Source organism: Cucurbita moschata, unplaced genomic scaffold, assembly GCF_002738365.1.
Source record: "Cucurbita moschata cultivar Rifu unplaced genomic scaffold, Cmos_1.0 Cmo_Scf00053, whole genome shotgun sequence".
NCBI classification, from domain to species: Eukaryota; Viridiplantae; Streptophyta; class Magnoliopsida; order Cucurbitales; family Cucurbitaceae; genus Cucurbita; species Cucurbita moschata.
In genome coordinates this window covers 923,939-941,706 of record NW_019268569.1, presented here as the reverse complement: position 1 = coordinate 941,706, position 17,768 = coordinate 923,939, and the positions used below count along the sequence as shown (strand labels likewise).

The 17,768-nt window shown below is 36.3% G+C and overlaps 2 protein-coding genes across 2 annotated transcripts in view; both read left to right on the top strand.

The window, feature by feature from the left end:
* The window catches only part of LOC111436345 (probable inactive purple acid phosphatase 29), a 52,471-nt gene extending 39,430 nt beyond the window's left edge, over positions 1-13,041 (top strand). Inside the window, exon 4 of the mRNA XM_023074099.1 lies at positions 13,013-13,041. Coding sequence (XP_022929867.1) covers positions 13,013-13,026 — 14 coding nt within the window. The 3' untranslated portion in view covers positions 13,027-13,041. The remainder of the gene's footprint in view (positions 1-13,012) is intronic.
* LOC111436346 (probable inactive purple acid phosphatase 29) lies at positions 6,328-13,119 on the top strand. Its single transcript, XM_023074101.1, has 4 exons — positions 6,328-6,686; positions 6,775-7,169; positions 7,249-7,699; positions 13,013-13,119. Exons 1-4 carry the CDS (start codon positions 6,404-6,406, stop codon positions 13,024-13,026), a joined length of 1,143 nt encoding a protein of 380 aa, XP_022929869.1. The 5' UTR covers positions 6,328-6,403; the 3' UTR covers positions 13,027-13,119.
* Positions 13,120-17,768: the final 4,649 nt, after the last annotated feature.

Below are 17,768 nucleotides of genomic sequence, written 5' to 3'. Positions count from 1 at the left end.
GTTCAAGTATTGTGCCTCTAAGCATGGCATGTACACGCACAGCCACGGCGAGTAGCGACTGATCGTGAGAGTGTACGTCACGACCTCATAATCACTGGAGGCAACATAGAAGTCCTCAGAAGATTCAAGAGGAAGATGTCAAAGAACTTCAAGATGAGCGATCTCAGCGTGCTCAGCTACTACCTCGGTATCGAAGTAAAATAGAGTACTACTGGCACCATCATTTGTCAAGGTCCGTACGCAAAGAAGCTGTTGGACATAGCTGGGCTAGCGGAAAGTAACCCTACAAGGAAGCCAATGGAAGTCCGACTCCAATTGAGGAAAGCCGGCACTACAATGGCAGTCGACTCCACCAATTACCACAGCATTGTCGGGAGCCTGCGCTATCTGGTAAACATACGTCTTGACCTTGCTTATTTCATTGGATACGTGAGTAGGTTTATGGAAACATCTAGGGAGGGGCATCTTGTGGCTGTCAAGCACATCCTATGCTATGTGGCCGGAACTAGAGGCAGGGTTGTGAGATATTGCGCAGGGAGAGGAAAGGAGAAACTTGAGTTGGTCGATTACAGTGATAGTGACATGGCCGGTCACGTTGATGATCATAAGAGCACCAACGGGATGATTTACTTCCTCTCAGGCGGCGCGATCTGCTAGCAATTAACTAAGCAAAAGGTAGTTGTTTTATCTTCTTGCGAAGCAAAGTACATTGAATCTATATGTCGAAAGTTGGTAGATGCACCTGCTATTCGGTACATAATCCGTAAATGACTTTGCATAGCGTGAGAAGGCTTATGCCTCGATAGAATCTGGATAGATAGATGTTCAGGATGCTTCGACGATATGATTGACACATGGGCCAACTCGATAAACATGTCTAAACAAGCTATGATGGCCAAAGTTGTCCCAGGACTTAGATGACATCACGATGCGTGGCCCATGTTGTTGGGAATCAAGATGATGACCGAGATGTGACGTTGCATATGAGAGACTTGAGCCTAGAGTAGAAGCAAGGTCGAATCGAATGACTTGAGGTAGTGTTGAGGCAAGTCAGCAAGAGTTGTAGACAAATTGATCATGCATGCATGTGTGGCATGTGTCGCCGAACAAGCTTAGATTTCACATGAGCTATATTCGGTGGACGAAATCCTAATGTTCGATAGAGCTACAAAGTCGGAAGAAAAATGTAAATAAGGTTTGAGTTTTCTTTGAGTCTTGTCATGAGCGTGTCAAGATCATGATGTCGGACTGATGAAAATGTTTGAGTTTTTCATTAATAATTTATCTTTTAATAGTCGTATAAAATATTACTAATTTCTATTTAGTTTATCAATTATCTACAATGAAATTATTAAAATATATTTCTTTGCTATTAAATATCTATCTCGTACAATTTAGTAATATTTTATGCCAATTGTTATTTTACTACTATAATAATAAATGAGTTTTTAGGGGATGATTTTAATTTAATTAGTTAAAATTGGTGTAGTAAAAATATAATGGTTGATTTAAAATTTTGATTCCTATGAATAGGGAGGATTTATACGATTTTTAAACCTATAAGCACAAAATTAATTATAACTTTTTAAAATATGGATTAAGTTCTGACTATCTCCAAACCAAATATAAAAACTATATCTAGTTATTTTGTTTGGTTATTATTTGTTAAAGATCAAATAAATGGTTAAAATTAAGTAGTTATTTAATAAACTAATAATCATAGTTGTTATAAAATGTAAGCATATATTTTTTTTCATATAGTTTATGACCTAATATTGATACTTTTTTTTTTTATGTTGGAGTTGTTCTTGATAGGTGGTTATAAAGTTAAGGTTCATTAATTGTATGTATTATATATAGTTATTGTTAAGTATTGCTACTCTTTTTTTAGGTGGCTTGTAATAGCCAAAAACAAATAAAAAAAATTATAAAAAAAATTACGTTCTAAAAAAACTAAAACAACGTTCTCGGGTAACTACTCGTCCCTATTCCAATTATGTCTCATCAACCCACCATTTACCATAGAATCTCTCATCAACCCATCATTTACAAAAGAATCTCTCATCAACCCATCATTTACGACAAAATATCAACCCATCATTTACGATGGAATATCACATATCCTGCAAAAAGAAATCGAAGAAAAATGTCAAATCAAATCTGAGAAAAAACAAAAATGGAGTTCACTGGTAGATGTAGATTTACGAGATCTCATCAGTTTATGAAGGTATATATTAAATCTTCCTTTCTTCAATGAAATCACAGACAAATATACTTTTCTCTAAATAGTTGCAATTAGTTAATGTTGCAATTGGTTAGCTTTGAGTTAGGAATTAAATGTCAATAATTTTATATGAATTCTATTAGATGTCAATAATTTTATATGAATTCTATTAGATCATATCAGGCTGTACGATTATATGAATTCTTTTAAATTAGAAAAAAGATATTATACCAATAGCCAAACGAATCAATTAAAAATTGGCAAAAATATTAGTGAAGAGAAACGAAAATAAACAGAGATATAAGAAAAAAAAGGCAAGAAAAAAAATACATATATAAGAAAAAAAAGAAAGATTTGAAAAGATAATACACAAATAAAAAGTAAAGATTTGACAAGATAATATAATAATACTAAAAATCTAGAGTAGGAATGACTAACAAAATTTGTCAGAACAAAATTACCAATAATGAGGAGGGAAGATTTGTTGAACATCATCCAAATATAAAAGGAAAATTTGGTGAACAGAATTAAAAAATAAAACAAAATATGAGAGGGCAATAGTAAATATAGAGATGGAAGAGAAATATGAGAGGGCAAAAGTAAATACATAGATGGAGGAGAAATATAAGAGGACAAGAGTAAATACCATGATTGAAGAGGGAGTAAATACAGAGATGAAGAGAAATATAAGAGGACAAGAGTAAATACAAAATAGGGAAGATTTGGTAAACAAAATTAAAAGATAAAATAGATAAACTCTAACAAATTCCTTCTGGTAACAATATCTTCCGTAAAATGGTAATAATAGAAAATGAGATTTTAATATATATATATTATAGCGTTCCAAGACTCTACTTATGCAAAGTCTTTAACGCTCGCATGAAGTCTAATACATGGATAAAATTTAGAGCATTGAACGTGAAATTGATGTCATGGGTTCATATAGGTTGACTTAGATACAAAGGACAAAAATCGAACTTTCTTTGAGGATAAATTGGTGACACCAGCCTAAGTTAATCAGGTAAGTGGCCTTACTATATGATAGCTAGAAATTGCACGAGTTACAATTTATGATGTATGAATTATGATGATATATGAGTTGTATCGTATGATGTCGTATACTAGTATACAATGATGTATGAGTATATGATGATGTATGAGTTACGTGTTTGATGTTGTGCGTAATATATATAGTTTGATATATGACGCACTTGATATGCTTGATGTACTTTATGGCGATATGATGAGTATGATGATTGCATGACGTTTGTCTTAATATATCGATGTTTTCCATATTAAGCATGTTATATGATGATGAGTGTCATATTGCATCGTATAGATAGACCTACAAAAGACACAACCCTAACAGCATGAAAATGATATTAATATAAATATCCAACGAGGATGTGTTACTTAATGTAACAAAAAGATGAGACTAAAGAGTTGTGTCAAAAGAGATGATGAGATGGAATTTATAGGGACTTCATGCATATTGTATGTTCATAAGCATAGGGATACTTCCCTAGAGACGATGAGTGCGGACGCGCACTGTATGATGATGAGGGTTTTCATGAGGTGCATGACACCAGGGGTTCCACTGACCTCTGAACACAGCTACAAATTAGTGATCAGAGAGGATCTAGGGGGTGTGTGAGCCCACTTGGAGATTCGTACGTGTGGGTCGTGTGTAGAGAAGTACTACACATCCATAGTTGTCCGAGACTAGAGGCCACCCCTAGATGAGATAGAGATAAGCCCCAAAAGCATGATTGCATGTGTTTGCATTTGCATTGCCCCTATAGTGGGGCCACTTATTGAACTTTCTTTGAAATACTCCAGCGGTGTACTACATCATTTTTCAAATAAAGGTAAGGTACACATGTACTGAGGACGGCAACATCGCGAGTGGAAACTGTGGCACGTGCATAAAGTAGACAGATTTAAATTCCTAGTCTTAGGTTAGAATAGGTTGTTTTGCATTTTATTAATTTAAATTATTTTTATTTTTTTTCTCTCAATTTTCTTATTCTGTATTTAAACACATAAGACTCTGTTTTCTAGAAAAGAAGATGTTTTAAATATTTTCGACATTTATACTATAAATATGTTTTCTTTTAAGAATTATATTTCCGCATTAGAGATGAACATGAAACGTTATTAGCGACTCTGAGTACATAGAATTTTAGGGTCGTTACAGTTTTATCGGATGTCCCCGAACATGAGACGTTAGTAACGACTCTGAGTATGCAGAAATTTAGAATCGTTACACCGGTTGATAAAAAAATTTGAAAAGTGAGAATGATTGCACGTGTACATTTCAATCAACAACAAGATTTATGTTATAAGTCGATTTCATGGAAATGATACGCAAACACTTTTTTTTTTTAGAATATTAGTTTAAAATATATGGAATTATATAGATTTATAACTTGCTTTGGTTTCTCATATAGACGTGTGCCACTTCAGCCGTACAAATTCAAATGAAAAGAAACTAACACAAATTGAAATAAAAAGAAAAATAATATAAAATAAAATGTCTTATACTAACCTATACATGTAAATGAAATTAACCTATACTAATCTACCGTCTACTAATATAAATACAAAACTATCATAAGCATGTGCCAAAGTCTCGTAGTTGCTATGTCATTATCAGTCGTACAAGAGAGCCTTACCTTTATTTGAAAATTAGAGTAGCACATCGCTTTAGTATTTTATGAAATTTAGGAAGTGACCCCCTATCGGAGTTAAATGCAAACACACACAGTTACATGCATGGGACTTATCATAACAGTCTATTTTCCTACTACAGCTACCTTAATGAGCAACTTGGATGTGTACTTAATTTTCCAACACCTGGTTCACACATGCGAGTATGGACGCACCACTTGGTTCAAATACCTCCTTGACCCCTTTTTGGTTGAGCGAGCATTCTCTGATAGCTGTTGATGTCAAACACTCATTAATTGTAGCGACCTTCACGACAACATTATGTTCATCATAATGGAAGTTTGTAGAGAAATTAATAAAAATGATGAAAACAGATGAAATTGTTGAATTAGATAATGAATTGGTGACGAGTTACATATTGATTTTAATATTATTGTATTTTGATGTATTTTCCCACTCATACAAATATGTGTAGGATTTGTCATTTATGAATATGTATGGGTGACGCGTCACATAGCTTGATGAGTTCTCTTCAATCGCACAAACCTTTGGACTAAATCAACATGACATTACTCCTCAAAAAACTTTCCAAATGCAAACTTCATTTAGATACAATTTTCGTTGAAGACACGACAGTCGTGATGGACGAGAAGGTAAAATAAACTATGATAATAGAAATGATGTGAAAACTATCACAACAAATTAACACAAGTTTTAACCTATGTTTCTCATTTCTTAAGATGTGAAAACTATCCCAACAGACCAACATAAGTCCTTCCATTACCTATGTTCCTCACTTCTTAAGAGTGAAGACTATCCTAACAGACTAACACAAGCTCTTTCAACATGTTTATTCATAACTCACATGCATATTACAAAAAGTTTTAGGATGTCACCTAACATAAAATTACTTAAAGTAAGGCACGCTCAACCAAGGAGTCTTTATAATTGAGCCATCGAAAAAGTACTTTGTTGATATATGTAGTAACTTTCATTTTTAAGAAAAACCTTTCATAGTCATCCCATCCAAATGATCGTTCTTATTCACATGTGATCTAGATTCATCCATATACTTCTCCTTTACTTGAGTATCACATACCCAATAACTTGTCGCAAAAGTAAAATTAGTAAAACTCCAAGTCTATAATAGATTGATTTACGGTAATAAATGAAAATTGATTAATTAAAAAATTTACCACAAAGTACCATTTATATTTCATATACGATAACATTAAATAAAAAAATAAAATAAAATGTAGGTGAGAAATAGAAGAGAGAATAAAATGTAAATATATATTAAATAATTGAAAATATAATTTAATACATATACATATGAGTATCTACCAACCGTCAACGGTCATTATTACGTGTTCCACACTTCCAGCTTGACTCTGAATTCAGTCAACCGTCAACGGTACATAGACCACTCTATAATAGTCCATTGCCCATAACTTCCTTCCTTAACCAAAACCATCCATTTCCCTTTCTTCTTCTCTCCCTCCAAGGTAGATGCCTATGGCGGTGCTGCAGTCGTCCCTCTATCTGCTTGTTCTCTTGTCGGTCATTTTTCCGGTGGCCAAATCCCAACGGAATCAGCCGATGCGGCTGAGATTTGGCAAAAACGGAGAGTTTAAGATACTGCAAGTGGCGGATATGCATTATGTTGATGGGAAAACTACCCCATGTGAGGATGTTCCTTCCAGTCAGTTAGCTTCCTGCTCCGACCTCAATACCACCGCCTTCCTTCGCCGGATGATTCTGGCGGAGAACCCTGATTTCATCGTTTTTACTGGTAAGTCGCTTCTCCGATTTGGGTTTGAGATTAAATTCAACATCTATTATGTTGATTACAAAATGGGTTTTTATTGTTTCAATTTCAGGGGATAATATCTTCGGAGATGATGCAACGGATGCCGCAAAATCTTTAGACGCGGCATTTGCGCCGGCCATTGAGTCGAACATTCCATGGGCCGCTGTTTTGGGGAACCATGACCAAGAATCCACTCTTTCAAGGGAAGGAGTAATGAAGCATATTGTGGGCTTGAAAAACACTCTCTCAAGGGTTAATCCTTCAGATGTAAACGCGATCGATGGCTTTGGGAACTACAATCTGGAGGTTGGTGGCGTTCAGGGCTCTGCTTTTCAGAACAAATCTGTTCTCAATCTCTATTTCCTCGACAGTGGCGATTCCTCCACTGTTCCTGGGATCTCTGGGTATGGCTGGATTAAATCTTCTCAACAGTCTTGGTTTCAGCTTACTTCTGCCAACCTCAAGGTACATTATTCATATACTCTGTTTTGCTCTGCTTTCCCCAAATTTGAGGATTAATTTGCATTTCTATTATTGGGTGCAGAGGGCATACATGAGGCAGCCATTACCCCAGAAGAGTGCTGCACCTGGGCTAGCGTACTTCCACATACCATTGCCTGAGTTCTCCCGTTTTGATACATCAAACTACACTGGCGTGAGACAAGAAGGGATTAGCTCTGCTCAAGTGAACTCTGGTTTCTTTACCACCATGGTGGAATCAGGGGATGTGAAAGCAGCGTTTATAGGTCATGACCACCTCAATGATTTTTGTGGGGCGCTTAATGGGATTAACCTTTGCTATGCTGGAGGATTTGGGTACCATGCTTATGGGAAGGTTGGGTGGCCGAGGAGATCTCGAGTGGTGGTGGCTAACTTGGAAGCAACAAGCAATGGAGATTGGGGAGATGTGAAATCCATCCGAACCTGGAAGCGCCTTGATGATGAACATCTCACGGCCATTGATGCTCAAGTTCTTTGGAGCAAGACATTTGTTGGTTGTTGGACACTATCATAAGCCCTATTCTCTAGGACCAAGACCTATTCTCAAGGTCTTTTTGGGCGTGTTAGTTTATCTTTAGATTTAGCAGAAGGCTACATAATGCCATTCTTTCTGCGGTTCAAATCATCAAGTTTTGAGTGTCATATTGAATATCTTGAGTAACTTTGGTGTTGTGAGTATATTTGATCCGCTTTCGGCGCACAACAAGTTGTATCAGCCTTATTATGGTATTTGGGGGTCCTGTGAAAGTTTGGACCTCATCGACCATTAGACGTGCTCACAATCGTGTTTATTCTCTTGAAAATCAATTTTCAAGAATTGTGTTTTTGAGTTACATCTAGATTAATTATTGCAAATGGCAGAACCATCACGACGTGGATCGAGAGTGTGGAGTTCCAATCTCGAGGTAGAGAAATTTGATGGAACCAATACTTTTGGTGTTTGGCGAGGCGAAGTTAGCGATTTGCTGGTCATGCAAGACCTCGATGTTTCTCTCCAAGAGATGCCTGAAGACATGACAGAAGCAGAATGGACGAAATTAAATCGGCAAGCCTGTGGAATTATTTGATCCTGTCTTGGCAAGGATCAGAAATATCCATTTATGAAGGTTACCATAGCGAAAGAATTATGGGACAAGCTTGAAGCGAAATATATGAAGAAGAGTGTGGAAAATAAACTCTATTTGAAGAAGAAACTCTTCCGTTTTGACTACAAGGAAGGTATCTCAATGGCTAAGCATTTGGATGATTTTAACAAAATCATCACTGATTTGCTCAATCTTGATGTTAAGATTGATGATGAGGACAAGGCGTTGTTGTTATTAAACTCTTTGCCGGAATCCTACGAGTTTTTAGTAACGACCCTACTACATGGAATCACTAATATTGATTTTAAAGATGTTTCAAATGTCTTAATAAACAATGAGATGCGAAAGAAGGAAAAGGAGACGTATCAAAGCTCTAGCTCAAATGTTCTCACTACTCATGGAAGGACTTCTACTCGGAAAGGAATGAATGTGGAGAGTCTCAATTAAAGTCGAGAGGTAGATCTGATAATTGGAGAAAACTTGATAAAAATGAGCGTGCATATTGTCGACAGAAAGGCCATTGGAAAAAAGATTGTTCGATCTTAAAAGAGAAGGGGTCGAAGTCCAATGTGGTTAGAGATGACGACACTGATACAGATGATGCTTTGACAATCTCCCTACCAGCTAGCCAAACCAGTGAATGGATTCTTGATTCTGGGTGCTCCTATCATATGTGTCTCAACAAAGAGATGTTTTTGGAATTCAAAAAGTTCAATAGTGGAGTTGTCTATATGGGCAATGATAGTACTTGCAAGATAATGGGAATCGGCTCAGTACAAATCAAGATGTTTGATGGGGTTATATGAAAACTCAAAGATGTGAGGTATGTCCCTGACTTGAAGAAAATTTTGATTTCACTTGGCGTTTTGGATGCGAGTGGTTATCGCATCATTTTGGAAGGAGGGAATTTGAAAGTAGCTCGTGGAGCTTTGGTGGCAATTACAGGAACTAGAAGAGGTAGCATATACTACCTCAACGGAACCACAATAATTGGGCATGCTGCTGTGGCAAGTTCGAAAGAACAAGACATATCGAAATTATGACACATGCGACTCGGACATGCTGGTGAAAAGGCGCTTCAGACATTGGTGAACCAAGGAGTCCTTAAGGGTGCCACAATTGGAAAATTTGATTTCTGTGAACATTGTATATTTGGTAAACAAAAAAATGTGAAGTTTGGTACAGCTATACACCAAACAAAGGGCATTTTGGATTATGTTCACACTGATGTATGGGGTCCCACAAAGAATGTCTCATTAGGAGGAAAGAGGTGGTTTGTCACCTTTATTGATGACTACTCGAAGAGAGTTTGGATGTATCTCATGAGGCACAAAAACGAGGTTCTCCAAAACTTCCTAGAGTGGAAGAAAATGGTAGAGAATCAGACGGACAAGAAAATCAAAAAGCTGAGATCAGACAACGGGGGAGAATATACTTATGATCAATTCCTTAAAGTATGCCGAGATGAAGGGATCGTTCGACACTTCACTGTTCCTGGTAAGCCACAACAAAATGGAGTTGCTGAGAGAATGAACCAGACATTAATAGAGAAGGTCGATGCATATTGTCTCAAACAGTAAGGCATTTTGGGCTGAGGCTCTCAGTTATGCAGTTCACTTCGTGAATCGTTTACCTGTTTCTGGAAACGGTGGGAGAACTCCGCTTGAGGTATGGTCTGGTAGTCTTGTTAGTAATTATGATAAATTGCATGTGTTTGGGTGTCCTTATTATCATGTGACAGACTCAAAACTAGATCCTAGAGCAAAAAAAAGCCAAGTTTATGGACTTTAGCAAAGGTGTGAAGGGCTATAGGTTATGGTGTCCAGAAACAAGTAAGATTGTTAATAATCGAGATGTAACATTCAATGAGTTGGGAATGTTTTTGCAGAAAATTGAAAATAATGACGAGGCATTGAAGCAGGTGGAGAAGGTGGTGTTCTCTCCTGATGTGGTTGCTCCTACTGAAGAACCTATTAATCAGGTAAATAATAACTTTGATGTCTTAGAACAGAAAGAACAAAGTCTTGAGGAGCAAAGCCTTGTAAATGAAAGAGTGGAGGAACCTAAGTCAATCGCCAAGAATAGACCACGAAGGGTAATTCGAAAACCTGCAAGGTTTGATGATACGATAGCATATGCTTTCTCTTTGATTGATAGAGTTCCTAACAGTTACAAAGATGCTATTCAGAGCCGGGATAGCTTACACTGGCAAGAGGCTGTGAATTAGGAGATAGCATCGTTGGAGATAAATCAAACTTGGGATTTGGTACAACTTCTAAAAGGTAGGAAGGAAATTGGTTGTAAATAGGTTTTTGCAAAAAAGGAAGACTCTTCTGGTATACATTATAAGGCTCGACTTGTGGCTAAAGACTACGCACAAAAAGAAGGTATTGATTACAATGAAATTTTCTCACCTGTGGTAAACCATTCTTCTATTCGAAATTTGTTGGCTTTGGTTGCTCAATTTAATCTTGAGCTTGCACAACTCGATATAAAAACTGCTTTTTTGCATGGAGATTTGGAAGAATAAATATATATGGCGCAACCAGTCGGTTTCCGAGTAGTTGGACAGCAACATTTAGTATGCAGATTGAAGAAATCTTTGTATGGGCTGAAGCAATCCCCTCGCCAATGGTATAAAAGGTTTGATCATTTCATGGTAGAGCATATGTATACTCATAGTCAATTTGACCATTGTGTGTATTATCGGTGTCTAGATGATGGATTGTTTATCTATTTGCTCTTATATGTTGATGATATGTTAATTGCTTCGAAGAGACAAGTGGAGATTGAAAAGCTCAAAGATGAGCTTTCTAAAACATTTGAAATGAAAGACTTAGGCAATGCAAAGAAAATACTTGGAATGGAGATAGAGCGAGATCGGAAAAAAGGTACAGTCTGGTTGACTCAGTCTCAATATCTACGCAAGGTATTGTCAAAATTTAGTTTGAATAATTCAACCAAACCCGTTAGTACTCCATTTGCTCCTCATTTCAAACTTAGTGCTTCCATGTGTCCAAGTTCTGACGATGACAAAAGGTATATGGAGAACATTTCTTATACAAATGTTGTTGGTGCGTTGATGTATGCTATGGTGTGTACTCGACCTGATCTTTCACACGCAGTAAGCATGGTGAGTCGTTATATGCATAATCCTGGTAAAGAGCATTGTCAGGCTGTAAAATGGATTCTTAGGTACATTCTTAGCACTATTGATGTTGGTATTAAGTTTCAAAAACAAGAAATGTTTAATCTTGAAAATCGTGTAGCTGGTTATGTGGATTCTGATTATGCTGGTGATTTGGATAAGCGACGATCTACTACGGGTTATTTATTTACTATGGCTGGTGAACCTGTTTCTTGGCGTTCAACATTGCAGTCTACTGTTGCATTGTCTACCACTGAAGCAGAGTATATGGCAGTAACGGAAGCTTTTAAAGAAGCTATTTGGATGCATGGTTTGATCAATGACTTGGGTATTTTGCAGGAATATATAGATGTATTTTGTGATAGCCAGAACGCTATTTGCTTGTCAAAAAATCAAGTCCATCATGCTCGTACAAAACACATTGATGTCCGTTTTCACTTTATTCGAGAAATTATTAGCAAAGGGGATATTCGTTTATCAAAAATTGGAACTATTGATAACCCTGCTAATATGTTGACAAAGGTGATCGCTCGTGAAAAGTTCTGGCATTGTTTGGATTTCATCAACGTCGGAAGGGAGTAGTATGTTGACGTGGTAGCAACCAAATTCGCTATCAACTTGGAGATCTTATGACAAGGTGGAGATTGTTGAACACTGTCATAAACCCTATTCTCTAGGACCAAGACCTATTCTCAAGGTCTTTTTAGGCTTGTTAGTTTATCTTTAGGTTTAGCAGAAGGCTATATAATGTCATTCTTTCTGCTGTTGAAATCATCAAGTTTTGAGTGTCATATTGTATGTCTTGAGTAACTTTTGTGTTGTGAGTACATTTGTTCGGCTTTCAACGCACAACATTGGTAACCTTCCTTTTTTTTTTCTTGCTAACTTCTCCGTTTATCTTCACCATAACTTCTTTAGGGATGGTTAGATGAACACGAGTCTCCACGATAATATGATATTCTCATGGCTTTGCTTTGAATTTTCTAAAAGGCCTCGTACCAATGAAGATAGTATTCGTTGTTATAAACTCATGATCATTCCCTAAATTGGCAGATCGAGATATTGGACAATGTTCTAAAATTATGGTGGAAATGGTCTAAAAGTAGCATAACTTATTTATCATACCTCCACTAACTTTATACTACTGGATCTTTAATGAAAGTTTGATTTTTTTTTCCCTGAAATTGAAGTCTAACTTATGTGAACAAATATTATCAATTTCAAGTTTGGATTTCTGCAAAACTATTTGGATTTCTGCAAAACTATTTCTCTAAATTTTACCATGATTCATGTATTAGACCTCACGAGGTCACTTTCCATTCGAGTCTTGGAATATTTATATAAGTTTATTATATTATTATTTTCATACAAATAACTAAATCTTTTTATTTAATTTTGTTCTCAAGTTGGTTTTAATTGATTTTTTTTTTTAATCTCCTTGTAAATCATATATTTTTTTCTCCTGTAGTATGTTCTTGATTGGTGGTGATAAATTTTAGGTTGATTAAATATTTGTAATTATTTGTAATTAATGTTAATTATTATTATTATTACCTTTTTTATTTCTTTTGTAGGTGGGCTGATATAAATGTTTGAAAAGTGAGAATGATAGCACGTGTGCATTTCAATGGGAAGGAGACTTTTCTTAGAATACTAATTTAAAAGATATGGCATTATATACATTTATATCTTCCTTTGGTTTCTAATACCATGTTGTAATACTGCAATACCACTTCCGTTTCTAATACTATGCTGTAATACTACAATAATACAATTCTAATTTACGTAGAATATTATATTATATTTTTCTTTATCGGATATTTTCATTTTTTTAATAAAATTTATATTGAAAAATGGAAATTAATTCATTAAAACATTCTTGGAATAAGAAAAAATATTTTTAAAAAAATTCTATGCAAAGTCATGTTGATTGGAAATCATTATTCAAATCCTTACAGAAATTTCGCTTGGATTGGAATTGAAACAGGAGAGGAAAGCATCTATGTCGTTGCCCTGCTGAGATCCCACATCGGTTGAAAAGGAGAACGAAACATGTTTATAAGGATGTGGAAGTTTCTCCCTAGCCGAAACGGTTAAAGATCACGTATTTGTTTAGATTGCTGTAAGTTAGTATCTAATTAAATCTCCGTTAAGGAGTTAGATTTACTTTTGATTTGATTTAATTAGATTAGATTTATTTACTAGTTTGTTATCAGATTTTCTGCAGATTTCTAGGTAGATTTTCTAAATATCTTTTTGTATTCTGTATGTATATATAGAGCATTCTTGCTCTTCATAATTCAATCATCTCATCAATCATTCAATCATCTCATCAATCATTCAATCAATCCCTCTTTCACTAACAATTGGTATCAGAGCTACTGTGAGATCAAAATGGAAGGAGAATTCAGTTTTTCATTTGTTGCACCACCCGTCTTCGATGGAGATAATTATCAAATGTGGGCAGTTCGTATGGAGACTTATTTGAAGGCCTTGGATCTTTGGGAAGCAATAGAAGAGGATTACGAGGTCCCTCCGCTTCCAGGAAATCCTACTGTAGCACAAATCAAATTACGGAAGGAAAAGAAGACAAGGAAATCAAAGGCGAAAGCTTGCCTATTTCCCGTTGTATCTCAAATGATCTTCATGCGAATAATGTCCCTCAAAACAGCAAAGGAAATTTGGGATTATCTCAAGGCTGAATATGAAGAAAATGAGAGAATTCGTGGAATGAAAGTCCTGAATTTGATCAGGGATTTCGAGTTGTAGAAGATGAAGGAGTCAGAGTCGATAAAAGAGTACTCTGACAGACTTCTCAGCATCGCCAACAAGGTGAGATTGCTTGGTTCTGTATTAAATGATTCCAGGATCGTTGAAAAGCTGCTAGTCACTATTCTAGAGAAGTTTAAAGCCACCATTACTACTTTGGAGAATACCAAAGACTTGTCAAAGATTTCTCTTATAGAGCTCTTGAATGCTTTACAAGCACAAGAGCAAAGGAGGTCTATGAGGCAAGAAGGGGTGATTGAAGGTGCCTTACTTGTTAAGCATCAAGACAGCCGCAGGTATAAAAACAATAAAATTTTCAAAAATCAATTGACGTATGGAGATTCATCTGCCAATTATCAAAAGACAAAAGAAGGAGGTTTCAAAAAATCCTATCCACCTTGCCGCCATTGTGAGAAAAAAGGTCATCCACCATACAAGTGTTGGAGAAGACCTGACGCCTTCTGCTCCAAATGCAATCAACTTGGACATGAAGCTGTGATCTGCAAAGCCAAAGATCAGGTGAAAGAAGTAGATGTACATGTAGTTGATCAAGAAGAAGAAGAAGATCAATTGTGTATGGTCACTTCATCCTCAAGCAAAGAATCAAGCGAGAGCTGGTTGATTGACAGTGGGTGCACAAATCACATGACATATGACAAGGAGTTTTTTGAGGAATTAAGAGACACTGAAGTCAAGAGAGTGAGGATTGACAATGGTGAACACTTGGAAGTCAAGGGAAAAGGCACAGTAGCTATAACAAGCTATGAAGATACAAAATTTATTCTAGATGTTTTATTTGTACCTAAAATTGATCAAAATCTGTTAAGCGTTGGTCAGTTACTTGATAAAGGCTATAAAGTGTTGTTTGAGAATAAGCAGTGTTTGATCAAAGATGCTAGTGGCAAAGACTTGTTCAATGTCAAAATGGAAGGAAAAGGCTTTGCTCTAAATCCTACGGCCTTTATATCCAGAGCTAGTGCCATTGGGACTTGGCACAAAAGACTTGGGCACTTTCATCATCGAAGTTTGCTTCAGATGCAGTCAAAGAAGCTGGTAGAAGAACTCATTGACATTGATGATGACATGCCTCCTTACCGTGCTTGTAATTTTGGGAAGCAACATAGGCAACTCTTTCCTAAACAGACATGGAGAGGCTCGAAAAAGCTGCAACTGGTTCATACTGATCTTTGTGGTTCTTAGCGAACACCATCATTAAATGGTAATCTTTATTACATTGCTTTTATTAATGATCTAACAAGAATGTGTTGGATATTTTTGCTGAAGCAAAAGTCAGAAGTTGCGGGTGTATTTTGGAAATTCAAAGCCAGAGTTGAGAACGAAGGTGCATGCTTGATTCAGACTGTGAGATCAGATAATAGCAAAGAGTACACTTCAGAAACTTTTAATAGGTTTTGTGAAGAGGCTGGAATTGAACATCAATTGACAACATCATACACTCCTCAACAGAATGGCGTCAGTGAAAGGAGGACTAGATTCATAATGGAGATGACGAGATGCATGCTTCATGAGAAGGATCTTCCAAAACGTTTTTGGGGAAAAGCAGCAAACACTATTGTGTGCTTGCAAAATCGAATTTCAACAAAAGCTGTGAAGGACCTGACACCATTTGAAGTTTGGTATGGTTACAAACATTTTTTACTGTGAAGGACCTGACACCATTTGAAGTTTGGTATGGTTACAAACATTTTTTAAAGTTCCTTAAAGTATTGGGGTGTCTTTGCTTCACTTACATTCCACAGCTCAAGTGTGATAAGTTTGACAAAAAGGCAGAAGCTGGCATTTTTGTTGGGTATAGAATTATATCAAAAGCTTACAGAGTTTTTCAACCACACATTAGTTGTGTTATTATGAGCCGAGATGTTCATTTTGCTGGAAATGAGCAATGGAATTGAGAAGAACCGACGAAGGTGAATCAGATTTCTAATGCACCAAACAATTTAATCTTTGGTAGCATGTTAGAAGAGTCTAAAGATGAACGACAAGATGCTTTGGTTGATGATGCACCTGTCCAAGGAGGAGCTTTCAGTGATCGAGAAAAACAAAATCTGGGAGTTGGTTGATCGACCTATAAACAGAAAGATAATTGGAGCAAGATGGGTGTTCAGAAAAAAGCTTGGAGTTCACAGCATCTAAACAAGGAGAAGTGTTAAAGATCACGTATTTGTTTAGATGGCTGTCAGTTAGTATCTAATTAAATCTCCGTTAGGAGTTAGATTTACTTTGGATTTGAGTCGATTAGATTTATTTATTGGTTTGTTAGATTTATTTATTGGTTTGTTACCAAATTTTATGTAGATTTTCTAAATATCTTTTTCTATTCTCATATATATATAGCATTATTGCTCTTCATAATTCAATCGATCTCATCAATCATTCAATCAATCCCTCTTTCACTAACATAAACATTTTAAAAATCTTGAGCGGAAGGCCGAAAGGGGAACTCAAAGAGGACAATATTTGCTAGTGGTGGACTTGGATTATTATAAATGGTATAAGAGCTAAACACCAGTCGATGTGCCAACGAGGAGGCTAGCCTCGAAGAGGGTGGACACGAGGCGGTGTGCTAGTAAAGACGCTAGACCCCGAAAGAGGTGGATTGGGTAGGGGTTCCATATCCATTGGAGAATAGAATGAGTACTGGCAAGAACGCTGGGCACTGAAGGGGGATGAATTGTGAGATCTCACATTGGTTGTGGGAGGAGAACAAAACATCATTTGTAAGGGTGTGTAAACAGTCACCAACCTGACAACCTGCCCTATCATTGTGCAAGCCCAAACCCATGCTTGATGTAGTGTGTGCGCCTACCCCTACTGCTGCCAACCTATTGGCAGCCATAAATTTTCCTTCACTTTTCGATGTAGTGTGTCCGTAAAATATGATTTTTACACGGTTGATTTTGTCATTTGGTTAGAATAAGTGTTACACAATCGTTGTCCAATTGTTTACAAGAGTGTGATTGTGATACCTTGCAATCACTACTTACAATCGCATAAGCGAGCGCATACGGTGTGCGATTGAATAAGCTTGTACCCACATTGTTTTTTTTTTTTTTTCACACATTCATCTTCTTCATCTAACAAATACCACTCTTAATTTTAATTTCATACTCTTCTTCTTTTTCGGTGATTGATGTTTTGATTTATAATAATTTTTGTGTTTAATGTTTTGGTTGATGTGTAATTATTATTTTTTCAGATGAGCAAAGGGTGTAACACCATTAATTTTCTTCTTATTAATTTAATTGAAATCTTCGAAATCAATGTCGAGAATATGATCAACTTTTACTTGTTTAAAAAGAGTGTTGAGTAATAAATTTTGGTATGTTACTAAGAGAAAGTCAGTTGTCATGAACCCTAATTATCAAACATTGAAAGGAACCGATGAACTCATCAACGTAAGTAAGGGCATCATAGTAGAAGGTCAAGAAAGTTGTTACGGTCAGAAGTACGTGATTTTCCTCTATGTCTGGAGTCAGTATCACGTAGCTTACTCATACCTCGAGGCAAGAGTCTTAATGGTTGTCAGTTTGTTTCTATGGG